Consider the following 18,519-nt stretch of genomic DNA (forward strand, 5'->3'; position numbering starts at 1 on the left):
CAAAAAAAAAAAAAAAAAAAAAAAACAGAGAGAGAGAGAAAAAGATTAAGAGCTGCAATGATTTTCAAGTAAACTTACAGATTAACACAAGTTTTTTGCTGTTGTTGTTTTATTTTGGTACTAGGGATCAAACTCTGATCTTTGAGTTTGCAAGGTAGGCACTGAAACCACTGAGCTAAATCCCCAGCTTTGTTGTTTTTTTAGACAGGGTCTCACTGTGTAACCTAGGCTGGGCTTAAACTCGAAGCAATCTTCTTGCCTCAGCCTCCTGAGCGCTGGTATCACAGGTGTGCAACACCACACACAGCAACACTAAAGTTATTTTTAAAAGACGGGCTTAAATATAACAAGCACTCACAAGAGATTCGTCCACTGAAAGCTGATTAACAGAACATCTCACTGCATTTTTCTGCCAGGGTACAGGGAGTATTACCTAGTTCCTGCCTTGGGAAATGAGCCAGTGCTGTGGAATGGTGCGCAGACTCTCCCAGTTCCTCCTCCTCCACATTAGGGGCCTCCGCTGGCTGCTGTAGAGCTGGGTGGCCTCTGTCCCCCGGCCTCCTGGGCTGGCTATGCGCAGACCACTGACTGTCAGCCATCTGGGCCTCGGGAGGGGGCGACCTGGAAAGACAAGGGAGGGAAGACAAGGTTGAAGATGCACCATATCACCAAAGGCAAGACACCAGTGAAACAGCTCACTGTCCGGGAGATGAGCGAAGCCCACGCCACAGGCTGGACGCCGTCAGCCCCAAGGCAGGGCTGACTGACACACTCCTCGAAGGTGGTGGAGAGCTGCTCGGGAGCCTGGCAGCAGCTCTTCCTAGGTCACCTGCTGCCACCCAAATTCCGCACGTGTCCCACCAAGTGCAAAGGGACCCCCGCAGGCAGATCTCTTCCAGACAGGAGGTTGATTAACGCTGATATCTCCATGCTCATACTTTCTACCTGATTTTGGCACGATTTATGGAATCACTCTTCTTCCTTGCCTTTCCCGTATCTAAAAATCACCCTAAAAACGACACCAACTTAGGCCCAACGGTGTTGCTCTGTGGGGATGTACCCAGCTAGTGTGCATAGCCTGGGGTTGGACCCCAGCACTAGGGGAAAAAAAACAACTCTTCAATCTCATTACAAAAGCATTTGGGCCCAGCAAGCAGTTCTTCTATTCTTCCAGCTAGTTAGAACTTTGCAAAATAAGGTCACTGTCAGGGCAGGACATGTAGCTCAGTGGCAGAAGACCTGCCTGGCATGCATGAGGCCCTGGGTTTGATTCCCACAAACCCTAGTATTAAAAGAAATAAAGAAAGAAAACAACAACAAAAAAAGACCATCAGTAGTTGGAAAGGGCTCAGAGATCACTGAACTGAAATAATTCCTGGGCTCTTACTAGGAGCCAGGTGTTGAGGCCACAACTCCTTGTGGCCCAAAGATGAGCAGGACCCGGACTATTGCTCGCAAACAGAGGGAGGAGCTGGGGATTTAGCTCAGTGGTTTCGCTGCCTGCCTTGCAAACTGAAGGTCCTGAGTTGATTCCTGATACCACCAAAAAAAATAGGAGGGGAGCCCATTGGTGTGTAGGTTCCGGGACAGAAATCTCTCCACAGTATCTGTGGTGGGAGGAGGCCCAGGACTGTTCTGTCTATTAAAATGGGCAGGAGCTAGGCATGGTGGTGCAAGCCTGTAATCCCAGTACTCGGGAGGCTGGGGCAGGAGGATCACTGAGTTTGAGATCAGCCTGGGCTACACAGTGAGTTCCAGGTCATACAGAGTGAAACCCTGTCTCAAAAAACAAAACACACACACACACACACACACACACACACACACACACACAAATGGCTAAGTCCCTAGTACCGAAAAAAAAGACACAAAAGGGCAGCCAGCTCACCTGGTCAAAGCACACCATGGAGGTGGTTTTAGCACCCACAGAAGCCAGGTCATTTTATCCTTGGTCACAAATACAAGGGCAATCAGTAGCCTGGCCTCAAACATGTATCCTTAGTTCTAAACTCGAAGGGCTTGGAAAAGATGGTGTGGTTAATTACTGACAATGCACGGTCCTCACGCTGTAGCTCACGCTTGTATGTGAAACCCTAACCCAGTTAAAGGACATGTCCCACAGCAACGAGAGCTTATAAACGTCAGAGCTCAAAACACTGTAGAAAGTCGGGGAGAAAAAAATCACCAGTCAGAGTCCGATGTAAGTAAAAACATCACCTCCACAGCCACAGCCTGATGTTTCTCACCTTCCAGCTCCTGGCTCCTTATTTTCACTGGTGAGATGATCTGGGGACACTTGGTGCTTGTCAGAAGAACAGGCTCGGAGACTCTGGCTTACAGGATATTCAATACATCTCTTCGAGGTTAATCCTATTTTAAACGGAACAAGAGAACAAAGACACCTACTTTCCTTCCCTGTCCTGGTGGCTACAGTCCAGGTGAGGATTTTTTTTTTTTTTTTTTTTGGTGGTGCTGGGGACTGAGCCCAGGGCCAATGTACTGAGTCACACGCCTAGACCTTTTAACTTTCAGATAGGCTCTTGCTAAGTTGCCCAGGCTGTGGCTGAACTTGTGATCCTGTCCCAGCCTCCTGCAGTGCTGAGATTACAGGCATGCACCACCATGGCTGCCTAAGATACTGATTTCTATTTGTTTTATTTTTTTCTGTTTTGGTACCAAGGATCGAACTCAGAACTTTTGCACTCACCACCAGTGAGTATCAAATTTTGTGTGTGTGGTACTCAGCATTGATCCTATGGGCACTCTACTACTGAGCTACACCCTTAGTCCTTTTTTTTTAAATGATTTTTTGGGGGGTACTGGGGATCGAACTTGGTTCTTGTGCTTGCAAGGCAGGCAGTGGAACCACTGAGCTAAATCCCTGGCCCAGATCTTTTTTAAATTTTGAGGCAGGGTTTCACTTAATTCCCAGGCTGCTTCAAACTTACGGTCATCCTGCCTCAGCCTCTTAAATCACTGGGATTCCAGGCATGAACCACTACACCCAGCTCAGATTGTTTCTTAAGCAAAAAGCAATATACGGGACAGAACTTGAAAGACACAAATGATGTAGCAGACAAATGCTAACACCAAATGGAAGAGGCCAGGGATTTAGCCCTGTGGTTCCACGGCCTGCCTCACAAGCATGAGTTCGACCCCTGGTATTCAAAAAAAAAAAAAAAAAAAAAAATCCAAATGGAATAAATTATTTAAATAATACAAGGACCATTTTAAAACTGGGAAAAGAAAGACACTCAGCTGAGATAGGGCTGAAAATCATCTATTCTAATTTCTGGGCCCTCATGCTCGCTCTGGCAGCACATATACTAATTTTGGGGCCCTGAATTATAAGAAATCAAAACAATATAAGAAGCTTTTATCTGTGTAGCAAACTAAGTTAGATCCATATCCCCTCAGGTAACAGGGAAAAGCCCTGGACAGCACAAAGCGCATTCCCTGCTACATGCTGGCAGCCTCCAAACTGACTGAGCAGGACGGCGGAACCTGTGCATGGCTATGTGGGAGGGAGTTGGAGAGAAGAGACAGGTGACCAGTGTTCCACATTCGCTATTACTAGAAAAGAAAATCAGAACATAAATAAAAACTCCCCAACAAACTAAACACACACACAACACACACAGTGCTCCGTGACAAGGAACTCATGGTGAAGCGGCACCAGAGGGGGAAAAGCACGACAGACAGCTTCAGGCAAAGCTCTGGCCTGTCAGAACAGTTTTTTTCTTTTACTGACTGATTATTTTTAGTAGCTGGGACTGGACCCAGCAGGGGCTTGCGGGCCAGGTGGGTGCATCAGCAGTGACCTGCGTTCCCAACCCTTCGCACTGTATTCTGAGACAGGCGTGGTCTTGCTGAGTTGTTCGGGCTGAGCTTGAACCCACCACCCTCCTGGCTTAGACTCCTGAGTAGCTGGAGTTTTAGGTCTGTGCTGGTCTGTAATTCCTCCAAATGTATGTGCTACTGTCTTCTGGGAGGAAAAGATGTTTGCACAGCAAAAACAAATAGTTAACGATTACAGATGTCTTCTGTCTGTTACAATTACTGATGACTGTCATTCATTTTGAGCTTTTATTAAAAAAGCTAAAATCCATAAATGGAGGAGAAAAATTGAAACAAAAGGTTGTATGAAACTCCTTTTTAAGACAGTGGTTAGCCGGGGGAAATAATCATTGATTTCCTGAAATAATCTTCACATGCATTATTTATGTTTCCTTTATGTTCCTCTTTCCTGGACCTGATCTCGGCACAGGAGGACTCTGCCTGAAGCTACTGGCTGCGGAAGCAGGGCTGCCCCGTGCTAAAGGCGTTGTCACCATTCCCCAAACAGTGATAACCGAGAAAAGGCAGCACGCAGCTGCCGAAGAATTAACCACTGCAGAGCGTGCCGGGAAAAGTGAAGACTCTGCACACGACTCCAGCTATTTCAGTCTCTGGGCCGGAGATGTACTTAATTCCTCTGCTCTCCATCCTCACCCTTGCTTCACTCTGAGCGAGCCCAGTCCAGGCCGGGACACAACCTCGCGGTCTGGCTTAGGAGGCGCTATGTGGGGATCCTGCCCAGGTGGGAGCACACCCTGAAGTGCCCCCAATGCCACCCCTGTGTTCTAACACGCTGCGCTCCCCACGGGCAGGGAACATGGGCTGGGCCAGAGATTCAGTAAATTTGCTGCAGGTGTCCTGCAGAGTATTGGGAAAATCAAGGAGAAAGCACTGGGGAGGGAGGAGGCCAAACTCTGAGGCACAGCTCCCAGGGCGGAAGTCAGCTTTGACAAGCACATAACCCAATCACCCAGTTGATGAGCTTAGGAATTCTTTTTTGTTGTTGTTTTTTTGAGACAGGGTCCCACTATGTAGTTGAGACTGACCTGGAACTCACTGTGTAGCCCAGGCTGGTCTTGAACTCATAGTGATCCTCCTGTCTCAGCCTCCTGAGTGCTGGGATTACAGGCATGCGCCACCACATCCAGCAAGCCTAGGAATTCTTAACAAGCACTTCCAGGAACAAAAGGATGGAGAGGATGGGATGGCTCAGATGTGCCTGGGAAGTCACTGCTGCTCCAACAGGCTGCGACCTCACAATGCTAGTTCTTGCTTTAGGTGACAGGAAATCCAGGTGGGTGGGCTGCCAGGGAAAGAGCTTCGCCCGTGGAAAGGGACATAGGTACTTCAGGGGAGCACACACATCTGCACTCAGATACCTGGCGGGCTTGGGAATGACCCCGACAAACAGGTCTTTGCTGAGGAACAGGACACTGCAGCGAAAGGGCTCTCATCACCCCTCCTATTTTTTCCCCAAGACAAGACAGGGTCTGGCTACGTAGCCCAGGCTGGCCTTGCACTTGTGCTGGTCCTCCTGCCTCAGCCTCGAGCGCAGGAATCACAGGTGTGCGCCACCACATCAGTTCTGTCATCACCTTCAAGAATTGTGGAACTTGGCTGCGTGAGGTGAGGCACACCTATAGTCCCAGTTATGCAGCAGGCCAAGGTGGGAAGATAAAAGCTCTGGGGTGCCAGCCCGGGCAACGGAGCAAGGGCTAGAATGTCGCCCTGTGAGAGTCCTTACCTAGCATGTGCGTGCCGGGCTCCACCCGCACGCTGTGTGGGGGCATCCCTAGGACTGACAGCACTCACACAGAGGAGGAAAGGCTCAGAACTTGGGTTGGGACAAAGTATTTACTCAACACTCAGAATGTTTCAGAAATGAAGCCACAAAGGAACATTATTGTAAGACGAGACAGCAGATTACGCAGATGCTCAGGGCCGGTGACAGCTCGTATCTTGTGCTTTAGAATCCAAGTCCAGCCTTTCCAGAGCCCCCAGAGTGCAGAACCACACTGGGGACAGGACTCAGGCTTCCTATCTGGGGTGAACTAAATGAAGACATCGTTACAAAGACAGCATTCAAGAAAATAATCTTGACACCCTGCCACAGCAACAGGGTTCCCTGGCTCCTGTGTGAGTTACTGTTTCTTCCTGAACACAGGATTATGCGAGACAGACTTGGGGCCCTGGCCCCTGTGCGCGCGCTACTGGACAGGCAGGTGTCTCTGAGGCTCAGGATGTCTCCACACTCCTCCAGGAGGCCAAGCGGGGAAGTGCTGGGGAAAGGGCTTGAGCACCAGGCGCTGCCTCACCTTTCTCCTCCTCCTCCCTCAGCAGTGGGGATTGAACCCAGGGCCTCTGCACTGAGCCACATCCCTAGCCCAGGCCGAACTCAAATTTGTGATCCTCCAGTCTCAGACCCTGAGAATGCTGGCGTGTGTCACCACACTGCCTCTCTTCTATATGCCAGCTATCTGTCTGTCTGTCCTGGGAATTGCACTTAGGGGCTTGCCCTTGCCAGGCAGGTACCACAACACTGAGCTACATCCCTGGCTCAGCTATTTATTTTTTAATTTTTAAAATTTTCAGACAGGGCCTTGCCAGACTGGCCTCAAACTTGTGAAAATCCTCCTGCCTCAGCCTCCCCAGTGCTGGGACTATAGGCGTGGATCACCACTGGGCTCAGTGTTTGTCCCTTTTAAAAACTTCCCTAAGCTCCCGTCTCCCCATTTAAAAACTGAAAGTTCAGTTCCTGAAGTAGAGATTTCTTCCTTTAAATATGAAAGCATATTATACTGATCTAAGAGTAGTCTAAGGTTCTTTCCTTCTACAGCTTTCTGAACTGATGAGATCTGTGCCCCGTCACACCCAGCTTCTCCGGGTGGGCTCCCCAGCTGTCAGAGTGACTCTGATGGCTGCCGCTGAGCAGCACACGGGTTGTGAGCAGGGATTAGAACTGCGGTGATTCAGTACCGACGTGCCGAACAGAGACCTGCAAACGCCGGCACGACGCAGGCATGCTCAGAAGGCGAGGAGGGTGCAGGGAGGGAGGGCTCTGCTCAGGGTCCCAGTGTGTGGCCCGTATGGCAAACCTTGTCCCGGTGTGTGTTGTCCCAGGGTCACCGGGTCCTTGGCGGGGCAGGAGTCGGGTACGATGGAGGCGGAGCTGTTGGAGCACTGGCTCCCATGCCGCTCCAGCACGGCTTCCAGGTGGGCCATTTCCTGCTGCAGCTTGAGCAGGTTGTCTTGGATGGTGTTCCTCTGCTGAAAAACAAGTCACACTGTGACAAACCTGCCCTGAAGCGAAAACATGCCACAGCAATCAACGTTAGCACAGGAATGGACACACACAGTCGTTAAGTCTCGGGTGACCACCTTTCAATCTAACCAGTCATACAAATCACCACCCCGGGCTGGGCGTGGTGGCGCACGCCTGTAATCCCAGCATTTGGGAGGCTGAGGCAGGAGGATCACTGCAAGTTCGAGACCAGCCTGGGCTACATAGTGAGTTCCAGGTCAGTATCAACTACATAGTGAGACCCTGTCTCAAAAATTAAAAAAAAAAAAAAAAAAAAAAAACAAACAAATCACTACCCCAGAACTCTTTCCAAATGTTAGAGGAGGAAAATTCCTCCCATTCTCCCGCATAGACCTGAGTGGGGGCTGGAGGTGTGGCTCAGTGGTAGAGCACTTGCCCTGTGTGAGGCCTTGGGTTCCATCCCCAGCAAGGGAAATAAAGGTAAAAACAAACAAACAAACAAAAACCACAGAAAGAAAGTTAGGGTGTGAAAAAATAAGGTACTTAAACACTATCTCAAAGTAGCATGAGTCTGTTAACATTCTACTCAGGCTGTTTCAAATACTTGGCACTGAGATTCATAAGCCATTTAGGTTACTCCATGTAAAATTATGTGATTTGTTAGTAGCCAAGTGTTGTGCCACACACCTATAACCCCTCAGAAGGCTGAGGCAGGAAGATCACAAGTTTGAAGCCAGTCTGTGCAACAAAGTGAGGTCCTGGCTCAAAATAAAAAGTGCTAAGGTATAGCTTGGCGGCAGAGTGCTTGCCTAGCATGAACAATGCCCTTGCATTCAATCTCCAGAACTGTACAACAAGAACTTTTAAACTGGTAAATCCTGATAAATTGCTTACATGTTCTCTGGCATTTTAGAAAAGCAGTCAGTAATCTTGCCTGGATGGGTAACCCTGCCTTGAGGCAGAAAAATTAAAAGGTGAATTCAGCTGTCCCTCAGTGCATCCGACAACTCTATCATGCCAGGCTCTGTCCTGGCACTGGGCACGTAGCCCTCATGCCATTCTAGAAGGGACAGGAAACGAGCACTCATCAGATAAAGAGCAGCTGGAAAGGAATCTTCCTGAGGGCCCTGGAAAGCCTGAAGAACAGGCTCAAGGTCAAGCATCTTCTTGCTTCTGGGCCTCCTATTGCTCATATCTAAAGTGCTACAGGCCTGGTGGTACACACCTGTAATCCCAGTGCTCAGAAGCCTGAGGCAGGACGATGCTACCTCAAGGCCAGCCTGAACCATATAGCAAGACCCACAAAACAGTGCTAAAGAAGTGCTATATCTAATGTAGTTGTTAAGTAACTTAGGCAATAAGGAATTTTCTGGGGTATTTTCTTCATCCCTGGATTACCGGCACTTGTCAGCAAGCTGGGAGGAGGAGTGCAAACACAAACTGTTCCACCCTCTGTTTCTTCTGCGGATCCGCGACAGTGATGTTGCCCGCTACTGAAAAGAGCTATCTTCTCTCTCCACCTGCCCTGAGTTCATAGTTTTCAGGCAGCTCGGAACATCGGAAAATGACCTTCCAGTCCCACAAAGGTTTGTGAGTCCTGGGCTGGCTTTGCTGCCCCCACATGGTGCCCAAGAGCACTGACAGTCTGGCCTGAATCCCCTGTCCTGTGCGGGGCGGTGGGTTCCCACAGCAGGAAAGCAGAACAAACATCAGTGTCACCAGCAGAGCTAGGGAACTCCACCTTTCCCTAACAAATGGGCCTAATGCACCAGGGAGGGCAAAACCACCCAGGGCTCCCAAGTGAGTGCAGCACCTCTCTTCCTCCCACCCGCACTCCGCCCTCCACCTCACCCACTCGGCCGCATCATGGCCCAACTCCCTCTCCCTAAGACCACTCGGAGGAGCTAATGCCTTCTGAATGCAGCCTATTACCACCGCCAAGTCCCAGCTGCACAGGTCAGTTTGGTGCCCTCTGTGCGCTGGGCGCCTCTGAACCATGTAGAAAACCTCCCACCCTTCACGTCCCAACAGTGACCTGTCCCCCAGGAGTAGGGGACCCCTCGTTTTGTGGGCCACACTAAGGCATTCATTTACCCAGGTGGGACACAGGCTCCCCTAGTGGGAAGAAGCACCCTTCGATTGTGCTGTCTCCCAGACAGAAGTGGATCAGCAACTGATCCACGCTGGAGTGAAGGGATGTTCCTGGCCAGACTCAGTCCGGGTCAGGCGCTCGCCACTGCTGTGTCCTCCTCAGTCCCTCCTACCACAGGGAGACCCGGCTCGGCCCTGTCCTGTTTTACCTCGGACTCCACACAGCCCCAGACCTGACATAAGCTCTGCTTTCAATAGGTGCTTGATAAAAACCCTTGTAAAAACACATCCTGAACAAATAGGCATAACTCAGGGATGCAAAAACAGCAGTTTACTGAATGTCAAATAGAACACAGTATGGCTAAGGCTCACGGAATAAAAACTGGAAGCAGAAAAACCCTTTAAACACAAGGGACAGAAACAGGTGACAGGCACACTGACCCAGCCCCAAGTCCACATCCAAGAAGGATCGGAGGGACTGCAAGAAAGAAAAGCCCCCCATCGACCAGTAAGTCACCATGGCGAAGGGTCCTTGGCGGTGAAGGCCAGGGTCCCGGGAGAAGCCATGCTCCCTTGATCTGTAGGCAGCACAGCAGAGCCAAGACCTGGGAGACTTTGCAAGTGGACGCAGGAAATAGCTGTCACACCGCAGGGGCTGGAGGAGCAGTTGGGCTTAGGGTTTCTAAAGAACCACCTGCTCTGTACCAGACAAAAACGCCAATGCTGGGCATTTAGACTAAGGAAATCACTAGGGATCGGGGACTGTTTAACTACCAGGGTGGCCACTGCAGTGGAGCACGCAGTGCACACTGTGACTCTTGCCCTGAAAGCCTCAACATTTAGCACTTGCTGGAATATGTCACGGTCTGTCCAGAGGACTGAGGGCTACACAGACCAAAGTCGCTGTAAACTGGAATAGCAGGCCGAAAGCCAGGCTACAACGGAGGAATTCAGCAAACTGCAGTATTCAGATGTCTTCTGAAGACAAGGTGTAGGGCTGAGGTGTAGCTCGGGGTAAAGCAAAAGGGCCTAGACTCAGACTAATTACTAGTGTGAGGTCCAAGATTCAGTCTCCAGTACACAGAAGAAAGGAGGGAAGGAAGGAAGGAAGGAAACAGACAGACAGACGGAGAGACAAAGAGAGGTAGGTATGGTATGCAGACACCCATATGTAGGCACAGAAAGAAGGCTGGAAGGGTAGATCAGTAATATAAGCATGGGCCGGGGATTCAGCTCAGCGGTGCTGCAGCCTGCCTTGCAAACACAAGGACCCAAGTTCAATCCCCAGTACAAAACAAAAACACACTCATATGTGAGCATTTCTGGATAGTTTGTAGAATTTAACTAATTTTAGGCATGCAGCGCAGTAATACAAAGCACGTCTACCTTGTGTAACTGACCATTTCCAAACCTCCCACTGAGGATGGAACCCAGGGCCTCACGTGCCAGGTGAGTGCTCCCCAAGTCACACCCCAGCCCCGACTCAGTAAGCGGCCCAGGCGGGCCTCAAACCTGTAACCCTCCCACCGCAGCTGTCTCCAGAGTGCTCACCCTCCCACCCATCAGGCAACAGCTCTCACTGTCCTCTTGAAGCCTAGGTGATCACTATTCCACTTCCTGCTTCCCTGGATTTGACTACTTCAGGCACCTCGTGGAAGTGGAATTATAAAACAGCTGCCCTTGGGTGTACAGCTTATTTCCGTGATCATGTCCCTGAGGTTCCTCCATGGATGATGACTGTTCATCCAAGCTTTCCTATGAGGAAGACGAAGGCAATCATTTCTTACTTTCCATGCTGGGGACTAAACCCAGGACCATCCTGCAGTTTTCAACACTGCAGGCTGGGGCATGCAGCTCTGTGCTGCAGCGCGTGACTAGCATGGTGCGGCCCTTGGTTCCACCCGCACCTGCACCCCGGAAAGTTGTGACACGGAACACTTTTGCTAGGAGCTTGTCTTGTCTGGACTACAGAAATGTTCGTGTAGATGGGATAAAACGTACTTCCTTTGACAGTAATCAAGTTATTGGCATTTGGTATGTCCAGTAAGTCAAATCTATACCTCTTTCTTTATAAAATGATATTTGAGCACTAAAGATGAAACTAGTAGATTATAAAAGAGAAAAAACAAAGAAAACATCCACAAAACAGAGAAGGGCTAGACTAACAGGAAGAAAACCCTGTGAAAGCTCTGGTTTGGTACCAAATATAAATATTCATCTTTTTTTTTTCTTTTTTCAAGGCTGGGATTGAACTCGGGGCCTTGCACATGTGAAGCAAGTGATTTACCACTGAACTGTAGCCCGGCTCTTCTGTTCTACTCTATTTGACTATATTCGATTCTGAGAAAGGGTCTTGCTGATTTGGACAGGCCGGTTTCAGGTCTGTGATCCTCCTGCCTCAGCCTCCTCAGTCCCTGGGATTACAGGTGTGCGCCTCTACACCCAGCCCACAACCCTCGCTTGACACAATGACACCTTCATCTACTTTTTTGACAGGGCAAGTGGACATTCCAGGGCTACACGCTGAGTTCAGCGCTCCTCCTTGTGCCTGAGCTACGTGATGTTCCTTCATGGATAGAACCAAGGGCAGCGTGAGGCGCTCACATCCCCGAGACACAGCAGCATGTCCCACGGTTACATCACCAACTCGAGGGAGGCGTTAGCAGACGTAAGAATGTCACACTCATGTGTACCTGGGTGGTCAGGATGCTGCTCTGTGAGGACAGCCCTGAGCAGCCGTCAGAGGGGTTTGTTTCGCTCTCGTACCCAGAGGCTGTTTCACCTGAAACGGAAACAGAAACAAGTTCTGCACGAGACACGGCGGTGGACACTGCAGCCTGGCAGTGCCGGCTTCGTTTCACAGTCACCCAGCTTCTCGCTTTGTAACACTGGGGTTTTCCCCTAGAAACCCTGACACTAAAGCCGGAGAGGACAATCTACGGAGAGCCAGGACACTAAGGCTCACTGCCGGGCTGCTGACTTACAAGGAAAAGAACCTCACGAGGATGTTGAAGTAGCAGTGGAAACCAACACACGACCCCATTGGGCATAAGCAACCAGCTCGCTTCTATCGAACACCAGCCTGGCTCCATACCCAAGTGAGTCCTTGCCCCGCCCTCACCATCTGAAACCACTTCACGGCCGCTCAGGCTGGCACCCTGGGCTCCAGAGGGATGCCCCTTCAGTTCGGCAGGAGGGCACATCAGGAAGGGATCCTGGGAGATCCTGTCTGCAGCAGAGTCTTCCGGGACGCTGTACTGGGAAGAAAACAGGCTGCCGGAACACCTGATGTCTTCACCCAGCTGAGGCTCCGGGGACACCGGCTCGTTGGCACAGCCTTGTAGGCCGCCTCTCGGAGACTCCAGGTTCTCCTCTGTTCCCAGACACACACGCTCTGTTGCGTCAGGACCGGGCCTGGTAGGCTGAGGAGTAGCGTGTCCTTTACCAAATATTAAATGTTGGAAGCAGGGAAGTTCTTCATCCTCACTGGACACATTTTCTTCAGAAGACTCCAATTTCCTCGCCCCTCTCTGGCGACCCCGAGTCAGAGCTGCATGGGTTAGGGGGCTGGGGCTCCTGTTGAACTGTCTTCTCTGGACACTTCTGCTAAAAACAGCAGAGGTCTCCTTAATGTCACCTTCGGCAAAGCTGGTGTCTTCCTTTCTGTCCTCGCTATCTAACAGGTCATCGGGGGTCTCAGAACAAATCTGAGAAGCAGGACTACCGCCCACGGGCTGTTCCACACTATCTAGAACTAGACAGGGGGAGAAGTCTGCATGCACAGCCCCAGCAACGACTCCACTGACTCCCCGCCTTGGTATGTGAGGCCAGTCGCAGCCCCTCGCAGGCAGAGTCTGCTCCTGGACTTCCGGCTGCATGAGACCTGATCTAAGCACAGCATTTAGTGTGGGCCCCCGGCTTCTCCCTGGTTCTGCTTGCATATGTTCACCGCTGGAGGCGACCTCGTTAGTGCTGGAGCCCGTTCCTGAGATGGCTTCTTTAGCAGCAAGAGCTCTGCTGTTAGTGTGGCCCCCTGTGCTCGCCATGCTTTCAAGGGTGCTCCCACTCCCCGCTGCTTCTTGAGGTGACGTGGAAGGGGTTTTCTTGCACGTACTTTTAACCAATGTCCTGACGGGAGAAACTGATGGCCTATGGCATGGGCTTTGTGGAATTCTGAGTTTGTCAGCAGAGATGAGTTCGGTTTTGTCACCTCCGACCTGAGATGATGGATGGAGCCTTGAGACTCCTGTGACACCACACTGGGCACCAGCACCCGGCTGACCATTCTGAGAAACCACGAGGCCACCCGCGGCAGCATTAGCCGCCTGCACACGCCCGATCTCAGACACTTTCTCTCCCTGACGGTCTTCTGTCTGTTCACATTCAGGAGTGACTTCTGGACTTTGTTTCTTAAGGGCCTCAGAGTGGCTAAAGACTGCTGTAGATCTCTTTTCTGGGTTTCCTGGATTGGAAAACAGAGCAAATGATTGACGATTCGAAGCCTGGAATGTATTCTGCAAACACTGAGTGTCAAGTTCACTGTCTTCCATTTCTACGTTTGCCTCCCGAGCGTGGCTCACATCTCGTCTCAGTGGATCATTAAAACCCTCAGCGCCATCTCCAGAATCTTCAGAGCGAGCAGGCAGAAGTTCCTTGGGCTTTGCGACAGCTACATACTGAGCCACAGGCTGCGGCACTCTCCGTGTCTTCCTGAGGCTGCTGGCTTCCAGTAAGGAGAAACTGTCCTCAGTGCTGTAATCGGTGTCTGGGACCAGGGAGATACTGGTGCTTTCTGCAGATCTCTCAGTCTGCAAACCCCTTTCTCCACTTAAAACTTGATCTTTGGGGCCTCTGGTACTGTCGGACACTTGAACCATTTCTGGGTTCTCTTCTCTCAGTGGGCTAGGGTTGACAAATTCTTTCTCAGGACCTGACCTGTTAGCAGAACTGGGTGTGTGTGCTGGGATGGCCTCCTCGGCCCGTCTTTTCCTTACGTGGTCACCTGGCTTCTTACTTTCCTTGGTTCCAATGGAAGCTTCTACTCTCCCCACAAGGTGCAGCTTTCTGGGGGAGCTTTTTTCCTTAGCTCCTTCAGTGCCGGTACAATTGTCACTTTGCAGTTTGGTGCAATCCGGTGGGCCGGGGTGAGGCACACGCTTGGCTGAGGACCTCAGTCTGCTTTCCTTAGGTGGCTCTGAATGACAGACACACGATTCTAGTCCCCTGCTGCTTCTGCTGTGGCTCTGGAGCTCTCTAGCTCTGGCAGCAGACTCTTTCCCCAGTGACTGTGCTGGGCTGGGGGTCCCCTGTCTCTGGAGACTACCCCCTTCTGGGTCACCCTCATGGCTGTTATTAGGAGTACCTGCCACCTGCCCACTCTCTTGCATCTGCTCTGTCCCCTGATTTATCTTTTCAGGAGTCTTTGGGGCAACTGCCAAGTCTGCTCTCTTGATGAAATCCTCTGGATGAAGGCATGACATGGTTCTCCTCTTACGTTTTAATGTATTTGTAGGGGGGCAACCCTGTGTCACCTGTGGTTGGACAACCAACGCTTCTACAGTTCGATTTTCAGCTACACGGATCGAGCTGGGGAAGCCTGGCTTCCTCTGGTAGGTTTTCCTGAATACTTTATCTTTTGTGTCCTTCCTCCCTGCTTTGGGGCAGACTTGCTCACTAGTGGACAGCAAAGCACTCTGAGGATTGCTGGCCAGCAAGGCTATTTTCTCCAAAGAGCCAGAAAAGCCATCTCGGACTTCTGGATCTCTTAACGCACCGGCTTCTTCAGTGTCAGCTTGTGACTCTCGGTCACAGGCGCTGTCAGAAGTCACCACTTCGTCACTTCTGGAAAACCATTCATTAACTTTCTGAATGCTGCTGTTCAGTGTGACCCAGGGGACATCCTGGGCCTCCCTGAGTCTCTCCGGATCCGGGGCCTTCTGCTCCTTCTCTCCTCTCACACAGAGGGGCTCAGTGCCCCACTCTGCCTTCTGCTCTGTGCCAGGCATCTGCCCATCATCAGAGCTCTCCGTGCCATCAGCCCATCTGCTCAGTTGGCTCCTTGCGAAGCCAGGCTGTTTGCTTTTATTACAGAATTCAGCCTTTTCTACATCCATTCTGTCTTCAGTGAGTAGTAAATGGCTGTTCTCGCGCTGTAATGAGCTGGCGCGAGTCTCAGTGCCACATGGCTCCACGCGCAAGTCTGGAACACGGCCACCCTGGTGCTTTTCTGGACGCCTCTCGGCGGCACGCTTCTCCACAGTGCTTGCATTGGTGCTGGGCCGCGGACGGTCGGGGTCTGCGGCGCCCTTCTCAGAAACCTCACAAGCAGCTGAAAATATACAAAAATAATGAGGTGCTTAAACAATGACCTATGGAAAAAACAACTTGTGAGTGGAAATCAAGCAACTAGCTTAAGAGAAACTACCTTCACAAACTACCAGCTCCATTTTCAAGACGAATTTCCCATTCTTCCATGTAATTCCTACTTACATAGATTCTCATTATTCCTAATCAAGATAACTACAAATCTAATTTTAGAGTTTTCCCTATATACAAGCCATACTGCTCACTCCTCCAGCCTGAGAGTGAATCAAGGCACCGTGTTTGGTTCAGAAACAGCACCATGATCTGTCTACACACGCATACTCCCTGTATTCAAAAAACAGTTGGCAAAAGATGAAATACAAACACATCAATTAAAAATAAAGGGCACCAGGTGTGGGGGTGCACACATAACCCTAGCACTCGGGAGGCTGAGGCAGGAGGATCGCCTCAAATTTGAAGCACTCCTAGGCTACACAAGACCCTGTCTCAAAAAAAAAAAAAAAAAAAAAAAAAAAAAAAGAAAAATGAAGGGCAGCAACCAGTTGCATGGGTATTCATGTACTCACACCCAACATCCCGTGGAAGCACAGGCTGTCCAGGACACCCTGAGGAAGCACCACATTCTAACTCTGCCAAGAGACCTTGAATTAGAAATGTCTTGCTGGGCGTGGTGGCACACGCCTGTAATCCCAGCACTCAGGAGGCTGAGGCAGGAGGATCGCTGTGAGTTCAAGACTAGCCTGGGCTACATAGTGAGTTCCAGGTCAGTCTCAACTATGAGTGAGACCCTGTATCAAAAAAAAAAAAAAAAACCCAAAAAACAAAGAAAGAAATGTCCCATTGCTCCCCAGAATAATCTAATCCCAGCACTGTACCTACCTCCCCAGTACCCAGTACAGTGGGAAGACTCACCATTACCCTGTTTCACAGAATCCAAACTGGCTTCAGATCTGGTTCCTTGCGGGGTGAGGAGCAACACACTGTGGGGAAAGCACAGAAGCCCTGTGGGACCGAGTAAGGGGCTCACACAGGGCGAGATGGAGCGTGGAAGTGTTGGCCCCTCTAGCTGGGGCCACATTAGCTGACAACAGACACTGCCCCACTTCCCCTGCTCACTCCAAGCAACTCCTAGTCACAAGAATTTTACCATTGGCGAAAAGTCATTTTCAAACAAAATCGGAGTGACTGCGACACCATCCTAATCCAGATAATTAATGACAGATCCTAGTCAGGGCCAAGCAGTAATTCCTAAGGAAAGCAGTCTGGCAGGTGACCCACTGGGGACTGCTTACAACTTACTCTAATTTATATGGACAATGTTTGAGAATTAAGGGACAGAGCAAAGAGAGCAGAAAGTGGAGTCTGCTAGTATTTTCATCATCAGCCACAATTTCCACGGCAAAATACTACTGCCTATGAGGAATTCAGCTAAAGAAAATGCCTGCCAGAAGCAAGTGTGTGGAGTCCCACTGTTACCTTGCACTCCTGTGAACACTGCTGATAAATGTAACAAGCAAGAAGGCATGTGCTCAGCTACAGAGCAAGGAGAGGAAACCACATGATGGCTAAGGTTTCCTCTAATACCGTGGTTCAAATCCAGAAAAAAGCTAATCCTTAATATTAACAAAGTATGAAAATACCAGCTCTGTGGACAGAGGCTTCTCATTCCTACCTGAGGTGATTCTCCTCATTCACTGTGTCTCCAGAGGAATCCGATCCTGAAAGAAGTGTCCCAACCCCCAAAACATCAGAAAAGACTGTCTTTAATCGAGAGGGTTAAAACAACAACAAAAAAAGTACTTGCTGCAAAACACTCATTTATCTAGAAGTCTTTCTAAGGACTTGCTATGTGCGCCTGAGGAGCAGGTGAGGGAGCCAGCTACCAGGCGTGATCCCATGGCTCCTCAACTTTGGGCAAATGTCCACGACACTCTGAATTTCTAAATTTCAGTGCAATCCAGGTGGTGCGCAGGAGCTCGGGAGGGTCACCCTGCCCAAAGGCGCTCTATCGGTAAAGCCGGTTAGAGTTCCAAGTTCCTCTTACAAGCCCAGCTCTTGGGCCAGGGATTAACGCAGTGGTGCTGTGTCTGCCTGCCAAGCGCAAGGCCCTGAGTTCAATTCCTACCATGGGGTGGGGAAAGCCCAGCTCTTCCCAAGAGTGCAGCTTAGCTTGACTCCTCCAAATGGGACTTTCTTATTGTGACTTCTCATTTTTCCAAAATTCATTTCTCTCTCCTTATAACCAGATATTCTTCCTCTTGCTCCTTTTATAAAGTAAGGTTCTACAAGGTGGATATTGTATCTTTTACATTATTTATAACTCAACACAGAGCGCATAACATCACTGCTTTTATTTCCCAAACCTCCCTGCCAAATGAATAAGGACGACCAAGGTTTTCAGCAGAGCTGTGAGACAGCAAGCCAGTAACCATCACTGTGGACTTCTGGAGCCCATGGGTCTTACCCAGTCTGATGTAGACAGGTTTATTTCGAGGCTGCACCTGCTGCTTAGTCCTCAGAGACTTCATGATTCCGAGGTCAGACAGCTGGACCCCAAGACTGGTTTCCTGCTAAGTGGTAAAGAACAGTTACCACTGGTGGCTTAGCTCTGTGCTTCATTCCTAAAGAGAAACCCCAGGCCATGGACAAAACTATCAGTCAGAAGGGTCAGGACCCCCGGGAAAACACCTGGCAAAGCATACCCTAAAATGCCTAGGTTACACGTGTGTTCAGTATTTTTTCCCTCTCTTACTTAAAAATTTTCAAACTGTGCATTATGTATGATCTTTTGAAATATTAACATATAATGTTTTAAAGCTAATACTTGAAAAGGACCGGGAGCTAGGATAAAACAAATGCCAAAAAAGGATAAATGAACTGAGTGTGGTGTTGCACAACTGTAATACCATCAACTTGGAGGCTGAGGCAGGAGGATTTCGAGTTTGAGGCCAGCCTGGACAACACAGTTGGACATTGTCTCAAAAAAAAAAAAAAAAAAAAAAAAA

The 18,519-nt window shown here is 49.9% G+C and overlaps 1 protein-coding gene across 10 annotated transcripts in view; it reads right to left on the reverse strand.

Moving 5' to 3' along the window:
- Positions 1 to 18,519, reverse strand: part of Brca1 (BRCA1 DNA repair associated) — a 49,287-nt gene that overhangs the window by 13,884 nt on the left and 16,884 nt on the right. For 7 of the 10 annotated variants that reach the window (XM_010642993.3, XM_010642988.3, XM_010642990.3 and 4 more), the window contains 8 exons: positions 17,979 to 18,084; positions 17,187 to 17,232; positions 16,427 to 16,494; positions 12,312 to 15,518; positions 11,884 to 11,972; positions 6,933 to 7,104; positions 2,247 to 2,370; positions 434 to 621 (listed from right to left, as the gene is read on the reverse strand). In XM_010642993.3, the coding sequence (XP_010641295.1) occupies positions 434 to 621; positions 2,247 to 2,370; positions 6,933 to 7,104; positions 11,884 to 11,972; positions 12,312 to 15,518; positions 16,427 to 16,494; positions 17,187 to 17,232; positions 17,979 to 18,084 (4,000 nt within the window). The remainder of the gene's footprint in view (positions 1 to 433; positions 622 to 2,246; positions 2,371 to 6,932; positions 7,105 to 11,883; positions 11,973 to 12,311; positions 15,519 to 16,426; positions 16,495 to 17,186; positions 17,233 to 17,978; positions 18,085 to 18,519) is intronic. The other 3 variants (XM_010642996.3, XM_010642992.3, XM_019210495.2) reach the window with 2 other exon arrangements.

Source organism: Fukomys damarensis, unplaced genomic scaffold (assembly GCF_012274545.1).
Source record: "Fukomys damarensis isolate Sample0158 unplaced genomic scaffold, DMR_v1.0_HiC HiC_scaffold_13, whole genome shotgun sequence".
Classification (NCBI taxonomy): Eukaryota; Metazoa; Chordata; class Mammalia; order Rodentia; family Bathyergidae; genus Fukomys; species Fukomys damarensis.